Source organism: Panicum virgatum, chromosome 8K (assembly GCF_016808335.1).
Source record: "Panicum virgatum strain AP13 chromosome 8K, P.virgatum_v5, whole genome shotgun sequence".
In the NCBI taxonomy this organism is placed as follows: Eukaryota; Viridiplantae; Streptophyta; class Magnoliopsida; order Poales; family Poaceae; genus Panicum; species Panicum virgatum.
The window spans coordinates 54,144,812-54,154,482 of record NC_053143.1 but is presented as its reverse complement, the minus strand read 5'-3'; the positions used below and the strand labels follow the sequence as shown (position 1 = coordinate 54,154,482).

Genomic DNA, 9,671 nt, shown 5'->3' with positions numbered 1-9,671 from the left:
GAGAGCTGATATCACGCTTACACCTCGCGGCCAGCAGCTGTTTAACTGTTCTGAAGACTGAACATGCAGAGTCAGTGCAGACCGCTTCTTCTATTACACGGGCACTCTGTCAATGTCCGTGCCTTCAATTGAACTTGGTGCCCATCAGATTGAGATCTCATTCCGTGAGAACCTGAAATGAATGACTGGCATGATCAATCGTGCAGACCAATTCAGTAACCATTAACGCGGGTAGCTAGTTCTTTTATTCCAATATTTAGAAGTTTTTTACTCCAAATTAAAAGATGCGAATAATTATATTTAGACATGCTATTATAATTGTTTTGTCCTAAAAGTACAACCACCGGTGCCATCTATATAGTTTGTTCATTGTTTTTTGAACACGACTTAGGAGAGAAATGAGTATCTTATATAGAAACATATCTTTTGAGTATTTACTAAATGTGACTAAATATTTAAATATTTATTTGTGATATGAATATTTTTTTTTGCTGGAGATATATGATTTTTGTCTCGAGTATTTTAGATACAATGCATGATAAATTATTTCTGACTTTTAGAAAAAGATTTAGGTGTGTTGTTCAATATATACCGCTAGAAGTAACAATATACTTTATTTTCATTGTCATTCAATCACCCTATATGCATGCTGCTCGTGTATTATCTTAGGTATAGCTATATGCCTATACCACGGTCATCGAATATGGACCCCTGACCGTGCATGTAGTTTCATCTGGTCGAACACTACCTATGGCTTGCTACATACTGCATGCATGTCAAACATCAATTTCTCTAGATGTTTTCTTCTAGATCGCATAAATACTCTAGCGTGATTGCATCATCTTTCTTTCTCTCCTAAATTGTTCAGCTCTCAGCCATCGACTAATCACAATGCTTATTATTGTCGCTAGTGGTGATCATTATGCTTGTAATAGCAACTATATGTAGTCCGCCTAGGGTAATACTCAACCCGGTGAATGGGTTGAGATCATATCGTGCCTATGACATGGCTGCACCATTGGGCTATCATTGACATGTCGCTAATTTTCATACCCATGTTATTGTTGCACTTTTAAAGTCTAGAGATTCTTATTGGCTCATTGATTTCTAGATTGAAATTGCTTCTTTGGAATGCGACTCTTCTCTGTATGCTGCTATTCGGCTAATAAATATTTTTTGGGGCTAACAAAACACTACTTTTCTCTATGGTAGTCATTATCCGGCCATCTTGGGATCTGACCCATGCTATCTTTTTCTCTATTTTCTTATTATCGTAGTTCCATATAAGCTGCTTCTATTATAAGTTGTGCTTTTCTCTATGGCCAACATACTAATGCAGTCATGCCTCCAAATGTTAATTTCACAATATATATTGTACAACTTGGCAAATGTTTTCCTCCATTGCACATGCATAGTGCAGGGGCAGACGTCCTACATAGGCTCTAGTGTAAAAAATAATTGAAACATTCTAGTTCGAAGATATGGCAATAAGCAATTTTTCACAATGTTTAAGCTTCAATTCCAGAAATCATATGCCCTTGAGGTGTGCCTCCTAGGATAATGAAAACTGTAATTAAGTCTTCCTTGTCATAGGAAGTATATGTGCCATAAACATCGGTTAAAATCATGATTTGAGCATGTGAACCATCATTGCATCAAGGTGATCTGCACTGAAGCTATCCATATAATTAGCTAGTTTGTAAGTTGTGCACTTGTAAGTACAACATGCGTTGCCTTCCATAAGTGCTTCTAGTGATCCACATTTGTTGTACCAAAAATTGCTAGAATAGTCTGATTTTCTCTCAGAAGCATGCTATCGATCCAATCCGCCTAGCGCCGCAAGAGTCTGGTTTTCTCTCGGCTAGTTAAAGCCTTGGTCAAGCGCAGCTTTGCAGGTTAGTGTTGCTAGTCACATCCTGCAATTCCTTTCTGGTACCATGCTACTGATGCTATGCCTAATCGAACATGGAGCACTCACTACACCAGAACCAAAATTAACGTCAGAGCATCATTCAACAAATTATTATGGTAAGCTATCAGTTGTAATTCGGTTCGCTGAATTACTGACACTTAGTGAAAATGTACAAATTATCTTGCTCGTGAGGCAGCGCCATAGCAGCGACAATTCAATTTGGATGTTTGGTTCTTTGTGCAAAATTCTAAGTTCAATTATTTGATGGGGTTTGTTTATGCAATGAAATGCATCTGCTTTTTCTCTTGTCTTACTCTTATTTTCTCCTTGCAACTTTCGAGCCATGTAGTGGATGCTTTCTTCTTATTATTTTAGTGCACCAACAAGATGATGGGACCGAATTAAACTTCTTCATCACGATGCTTGATCACAATGTTAAAAAAGGATTATGGATAGACGGAAATATTTTTGGTTAATGTGGGAACTTAAAAATCTAGGTCCAGCAAGACACATTTTAATTTAGCAAAAGAACCTGACTAGTATCGATCTAAAAAAAAAGAAATTGACTAGCTAGTGTTATAATAAATCAGTTGGGGGGCAAAGAACCTACCTCAACTACCGGCTATAGGTGGCCAACCGGGCCGCACGGCACGGGCACGACCCGAGCACGGCCGGCATGGGCACGGGGAGGCACGCCACGCCGGGGCACGGCGGCGGCGCCGTGCCGTGCCGCGTAGTGCCGCCGTGCCAACATCCCGGCCCGGGCAGGCCCTACGAGGGCGCCGGCGTGCCGGACCGTGCCCCTGGGCACGGCAGCACGGCAGGCCCGAGCGGCGGTGGCCGGGGCGGACCATGGCGGGGAAGACCGGCGCAGCCGCACAGGCGACGGGTGGGGGCGGCGGCGGCCCTCGGCGGCGGTGGCGAGGTGGGCGAGGACGAGCTGCAGCTGGCCGGCGACGCGACGCGGCAGAGGCAGGGGACGCCGCCACCGAGGTCGCATGCGGCTGCGCCCCGGTCCTCGTGGCGGCCGCTGCGGCCAAGGCGAGGAGGCCGAGCAGAGCAGTAGCGCGAAGGCGAGGCTGCGGAGGGGGCGACGGTGGCGAGGTCCGAGCTCGCGGACGGAGGCGAGATCCGAGCATGCCGAAGGCGAGGTCCGAGCTCGCGAACGGGAGGAAGGGAACGGCGCTGCAGATCCGGCCGGAGGGGGGAGCGGCGCTGCGGCAGCCGGGGGGGAGCGGCGCGGCGGTGGCGGGGTGGGGGGGGGGGGGAAAGGAGCGACGCGAGCGGCGAGTCGCCTGTCGGCCGTCGCGAGAAGGATAGGAGGGGGAGCGACGCGGGGGTTCACGGGGCGAGGCCGTGCCTCCCCGTGCTGATGCCTTAGCCGGGCTAGGCCCGTGCTAGTGCCACGGGCCGGGATTGCGGCCCAGGCACGGCCCGGCACCTGGCACGGGCACGGCACGGGCCCGCGAGGCCACGGGCCAGGTCGTGTTTGGGCCGTGCTTTCTCGGGCCGTGCCCGTGCCGGCCCAACGGGCTCGGCCCAGTTGGCCACCTATACTGCCGGCTGGACGGTAAATGAAATACCGTCCACCCCCGTCCCATGTGCACTGCCGCTTCTCCTTCCTTGCCGGCTGGCCCGCTTGCTCACCCGCCTCTCACGCCGCCGTAGAGCACCGACCAAGCCAGCAGACGCCTTCGTCACCGATCGCCGGCTTCGGGCCGCCAGCGAGGCTTTGACGAGCATCGCCGACGCCCTCGGTGGACAAGGCCATGCTCGAGGCGACGGCTCGCGGATGCCATTCCGCGCTGTCCAGAGCCCCTGTTGTATAGAATGCGCTGGGTAGCCGCTGGCTACAACCTCTGCAAGAGAAAGCTAGCTGATCTTGGATGATGCAGCGAAGAGACTGCCTCTAGTCCTCGCGACCAGTGCCGCCGCTGGCATCGAGGTCCGCGATCCGCCCGCTGGCCGCTGCGGCATGCGGCCACGCGCCGGGCTCCGAGCATCCGGCTCTGCTCGACTTCACCGGCGACATCAACAGGCCGAGAACGATACAGACGCTGCCGGAGCCCAGAAGCAGGCGGAGAGAGTGCCGGCGCGGACATCCGGAGCGCCGTCGCCGCTCGCTCCGACGTCGAGCGAGGCAGGAAAACGACCTATAAGTCAAACCGGGATCCTTTAAAATCTGGGCCGCAGGCTCCTGATCCGTCGGCTGACGGCGACCAAAGGGTGGACGGTAAATGAAATACCGTCCACCCCTGGCACTTGTGCATCCTCTCCTCCCATCCTCCGTGCGTGGCGTTGTCGCCGGAGTGCCGCCATGGATCCCTAGTACGCCGGCAGCACGACTGCACAAGGCAAACGCGGAACCCAGGGTAAAGAGGGACGACGACGGCGCGGCGTGGCTGCTGCTGAGGCTCCAACAACAGACGAGCGGCCCTGACGCCCTCGGCGCCGCCGCCGCGCGCCGCCGGCGGGCAAGGACCTGCTCGCCGCTCTTGGCGCCGCGCGCCCGGGCGTCGACATCATCGGCAGTGGAGCAGGTCCTGTGGGCGCTCGTTCGCGGTGGCGGTCACTGCTCGGCTCGAGGTACTCCACCGTATGCGTGCCGGCGAGAGGTCACGGGGATCTACGGCGCTGCCGAGCTCCAGCCAATGGGCACGGTTGCGACAGGTGGAAGACGAACGTCTGTACATTTCTACTGCCCCTGTGCTCGAGGCAGAGGTTAGACGAATCAATACGACATCAGTGATAAAATCCTCTGAAGAAGGAGAAGGCAGCGCAGCAGAGTACGTGCTTGCTTCTCCAGAGCGGCACTCGCGAATGCTCGTCAGGAGGAATTGACAGAGATGAGCCACCTCGGCGAATCAATGGCGACCCTGCTCCGATCACTGTAAGCACTTCACCAGGCCGCGAGCCTCGGCTCGCCTCGGACGCTGCTGCAGCCTTGTTGCCGGAAGTCGATCGACGAGCAGACCAACACGCTGCTCGACTTCCTCGCGGCCGAGAATGATACGGTAGAGAGACCGCCGGCGCGGCGACATCCAGCAGCGCCGTCGCTGCCGCCGCCCCATGCTCGCTCCATGGACACGATCCATGCTGTCCAGGCAGCCAGGCAGGAAAACGACCAAGTCAAAGCGAAATCCTTTAAAATCTTGGGCGTACGTGCGTGATCTGACGGGCTGCTGGAGACCAAGGGGTGGACGGTAAATGAAATACCGTCCACCCCCCGTCCCAGGTGCGCTTCCGCTTCTCCTTCCCTGCCGGCCCGGCCAGCTCGTTCGCCCGCCTCCCGCGCGCCGCCATCATCACCGATCGTCCATGGATTCATAGTACGCCGGCAGAAGGAGACAAACGCGGAACCCAGAGCAGCGTGCGTCCGCGGCATGAGGGACGACGACGAGGCGGCGTGGCTGTGGGTGAGGCTCTGACTCCCTCAGCGTCGCCGCCACGCGCTGCCGGCGAGCAAGGACCTGCTCGCTCGAGGCACCGCACGTCAACATCAGCGGCAGCGGAGCCGGTCCTGTGGGTACTCGTTCGCGGTGGTGGACACTGCTCGGCATGGGGTACTCCAGCGTACGTGCCGGCGAGACTGGAAACAGAGGCCACTCTATGCCCAGAAGTTTGGAGACAAAAAGGGTTTGGAACCTCATTGCGGATTGGTTGGCGCAGCCTACTCTATGCCCAGAAGTTTGGAGGCAAAGCGACCAGACATCCAGTCCCGATCCGGCCGCACCCTACTCCGATCACTGCAAACACGGACAGAAGCTGGCAGAGAGAGTGCCGGCGCAGCGACATCCAGCAGTGCCGCCACCGCGCCATAATCGCTTCATCACCCGATCCGCCGTCGAGGCAGCCAGGCAGGACGTGTGCGATCCGACGGCTGTCGGGGACCCAAGGGGTGGACGGTAAATGAAATACCGTCTACCCCATCCCAGGTGCGCGCTGCCGCTTCTCCTTCACGGCCGGCCGGCCCGCTCGCAGCTCACTCACCCACCTCCTGCCTCCACGCACGATGTGAACTCCCTCCCGCGCGCCTTAGAACAGCAACCATGCTGCTGACGCCTTCGTCACCGATCGCCGGCGAGGCTTCGAGATGAGCATCGCCGACGCCCTCAGCGGACAAGATCGTGCTCGAGGCGCCGGCTCGCGGATGGACGAAGACCAAAAACTCTGAAGGCAGCAACCGAAGACCAGCAGGACAATGGGTGAAGGGTGATTAATTTGATCCAGATCCAGATCGAGATGCAGCCAGGGTTTTTAATTCCGGTAGGGGAAAAAAATCGGAACCCACCGATAAAACCGATATATCGGGAATATCGGGATTTTTTATTTTTATTTTTTATTTTTTTATTTTTTATTTATTTTTTAATTTACTTTTTAGTATAAAAAATATTCATTAAATCAATTTCGGCCGATAAAAAAAATATCGGACCCCACCGATAAACCCGATATATCGGGTATATCGCGAAATTGCGGCCGATATTTCTAACCCTGGATGCAGCTGATGAGGTCATCATTAGTCATTGTTCGTTACATCAGCTCGCTGCGGTAATAAATTATGTATTGCAATTTGCAATCGTATGACCGGACGAAACCCACGCACAGCAGCAGGTTCCTTTGCTGCAAACCATATTGGGTTTTCAGACTTGGGATCATCAACTAGCAGTACATGTACATCCAATCCACCATGTGCACTCTATGGTCACTCCTGCTCCAAGTCAGAGATTCCGCAAAGCTAATTAAGCTAAAATGCAGACCTTACATGTGGTTTGATCCAGATCGTACCAAGAAACGAAGACTTAATAAGATAGGCCAGTCAGTATATACGGAAAGACTTGCCCAAAGTCCGAATATAAGAAATGAGAGTTGGCAACACGACTCAAGTTATCTATCAGTTGAGAAAACTGCTGATGCATGCAGATCCAATATTCCAATGTCACAATAGAAATAAAAAAATAACACGTTTGTGCTCGTTCATCGGATCCCTGCGACGCAGAGGGTGTGGAAACTTCTATTTAAGACGGAGACGATCAGTTGCGAGAAACCCCAACTCAGCTTTTCAGAGCAGCATCCAGCAGCAGCGCTAGCTTTCTCAGGTCAGGTCTGGCTCCTCTAGGTGTACCTTTTTCCTAGTAGTAACTGATCGAAATGGTTTCCATTTGTGAATGTAAGCTAAGCTGGTTACTTGGTATTTGTTAGTGGTTGTGAGTGCAGCAGGGGGGAGGGGCCTGAGCTGGACCATCGTCGTCATCCCTGGAGTTGAAAACTGTTTTCCATGGCCCCACCACAGTATGCTCGAGACTTCAATTACCTTATTAATTAGTATACACTTTTTAGAGTATAAATTCCATTTTGTTATTACCTTATTAATTAGTATACACTTTTAGAGTATAAATTCCATTTTGGACAATCTATTTCTAATTTGTTAGTTTGAACCACATTTTGAACTGAATATTTGACTTTGAACTGTAGCAGCAAATAGTTGGTCAAAAATCAAAATGGAATTTAATCGATATTTTGCGCGTTGCCTATGTTACTCAACATGTATACATGCAGATTACTGCTTGCTAACAAGGTGGCCGTCATCACGGGAGCCGCAAGCACAGTCGGCAAGGCGATTGCCCAAAAATTCTTCAACAACGGCGCCTCGGTCTTCCTCGCAGACAAGGAGCTGGACAAGTGCAGAAGCTTCGCAGAGCAACTGATCATCGAAAAGAACAAGGACCGGCCTAATGATAAAACCACGCAAGTGGCTGAAGCAATGCCCTGCGACACAAGCGATTGGCTGAGAAAACCTCAAGGATAAACACAGGCATCTCGACATCTTCTACAACAACACCGAGTTCAACCACGTGTCTGCTCTGTTGAGCGACAGCAAAGCCTTCGAGAACACCATGGCGGCCAACTTCCAGTCCGTCCTGGACAGCATCAATCTCGCCAGTGCTGTGATGAAGAGCCAGAACCCGAAGGGAGGCTGCATCCTCCTGAGGAGCAGCACCATGGGCTTGCTCGGCGACCTGGTGCCGTCGGCGTACAGCATCTCCCAGGCCGCAGCCATCGGCGTGATCCGGGCCAAGGCGGCGGAGCTGGCGGTGCACGGTGTGCGGGTGAATGCTATCTCGCAGCACGCCAACGTTCACAAGCGCGTGCTCAAGTCAATCTTCCCCCACGCCGAGGATGACCACCTTGAACATATGATCAACAAGTACATTATGACCAAGATGGCGACCGAAGAGGACGCGGCCGACGCGGCGGTGTACCTCGTGTCGGAGTACTGTAAGAGCGTGACAGGGAACAACCTCATCCTGAACGGTGAGTTCACTCTTCCTTAGTGTGGCAGGCCGGGGAAGCTAATTCCTACCACAGCTGCGTGCAACTTTTCAGACCAACTAGTTGGGCAACGTTTATGTAAATACAGAAAAAATAAATCAAAACTTTTTCTTGAAAAAATACCATAAATGGCCATAAATGTATATGCGTAGATATTGAAAAAAGTTAATTCAACTTGTACTAAATTATTCAAAAATCAAAACCCAAGCTATTATTGTACCACTAAATCTATCATGCATGTGTGTAAAGATAGAAAAAAGGAAATCAAATCTTTTTCTCAAAAGAAATAAAGCCCCAAATCAACATAAATATATACTTCTATATATACGTAGATATTGAAAAAGTCAAGTTAACACATACTAAATAAAAAGAATTAAAACTACGTTCCACTAAATGGGGGGGGGGGGGGAGGGATCTATCAGGCATGTGTGTAAAGATAGGAAAAAAACAAATCTTCTCTCACCTCCATAGATCTTGGAAATTATTTACTTAGGGATGAGGCTAAAACTAATGGATTGAGTCCAAATGGTTATATAATCTTGTTCTCCTACTAAAATAGCACAATTTCATCCAAAAATTTGAGGCAAATGGTGCCTCAAATGGCAAATCCATACCATGGAGATCTAGGGTTAGTTAGAGGCAAAGAGAGCTACATTTGATCCATAAAACTAACAAAAGAGCTTAGAAATGACAAGAAATTAGCATCAACTTACCTCCTACACCCCATCTCGAAAGAAATCGAGTTGAAAACCCCCCCTCTTTTTCCTTTTTTCGGATTTTTGGGGAGCGCCTCTCCCCGAGCACAATGTGCTGGCCTAGGGCTTTTAGCGGCCGTTTTTAGGGACGGGTTGGGGGGGGGGACCGCTCATAGAAATGCCACTTGTAGGGGCGGTTCACCCCCTCGGCCACTACTACAAATCGGTGCAATTTTTAGGGGTGGGTTCGGAGGTGAACCTCACCTACAAATTTTATTTTTAGGGGCGGCTCACGCCTCCACCGCCCCAAAAAATGGAGCCTATTCGTAGGGACGGCTGAGGGGGTGACCCGCTCCTAAAAATTGATTTCCATGGGCGGCTCATTTGCTACAGTACTTTTGCTCCCTTTGTAGGAATGCGTAAAATTTTGATCTGCCCCTAAAAAATGGGGTGGTCCTACAAATAATTTTTATAGTAGTTGTCGTTTCGCTCCTTATTCTGTTCTCTCAATAAACAGTGTGGACCTTGTGAAAGGAATCGGGTGCTCGTAAACTAAGAGGGGGAGGGGGTGAATTAGGCAATCTAAAAACTTAATATATGGCTCCAACTAGTCTGCACATAAATTTAAACTAAGACATGGTATTTTGATATGCAACTAAGATTTATCTAGTGTGAAACCCTCATCCCAAAAGATTTTTGCAACCTATAGCCAATTTAGCTTGATCTATACTAAG

The 9,671-nt window shown here is 50.7% G+C and overlaps 1 protein-coding gene across 1 annotated transcript; it reads left to right on the top strand.

The window, feature by feature from the left end:
- Window positions 1-2,588: 2,588 nt before the first annotated feature.
- LOC120645977 (short-chain dehydrogenase reductase ATA1-like) lies at window positions 2,589-8,244 on the top strand. Its single transcript, XM_039922677.1, has 3 exons — window positions 2,589-2,905; window positions 7,469-7,657; window positions 7,725-8,244. The coding sequence occupies exons 1-3, from the start codon at window positions 2,589-2,591 to the stop codon at window positions 8,242-8,244; spliced, it is 1,026 nt and encodes a 341-aa protein (XP_039778611.1).
- The last annotated feature ends 1,427 nt before the right edge of the window (window positions 8,245-9,671 follow it).

Bases quoted from the DNA above. Each gene is read 5' to 3' on its own strand.
- LOC120645977 (XM_039922677.1), top strand. From the start codon at position 2,589: ATGGGCACGGGGAGGCACGCCACGCCGGGGCACGGCGGCGGCGCCGTG. The intron at 2,906-7,468 runs GTCGCATGCGGC...GTATACATGCAG, and splicing joins CAGGGGACGCCGCCACCGAG to ATTACTGCTTGCTAACAAGG. The intron at 7,658-7,724 runs GCAAGTGGCTGA...GGATAAACACAG, and splicing joins CGGCCTAATGATAAAACCAC to GCATCTCGACATCTTCTACA.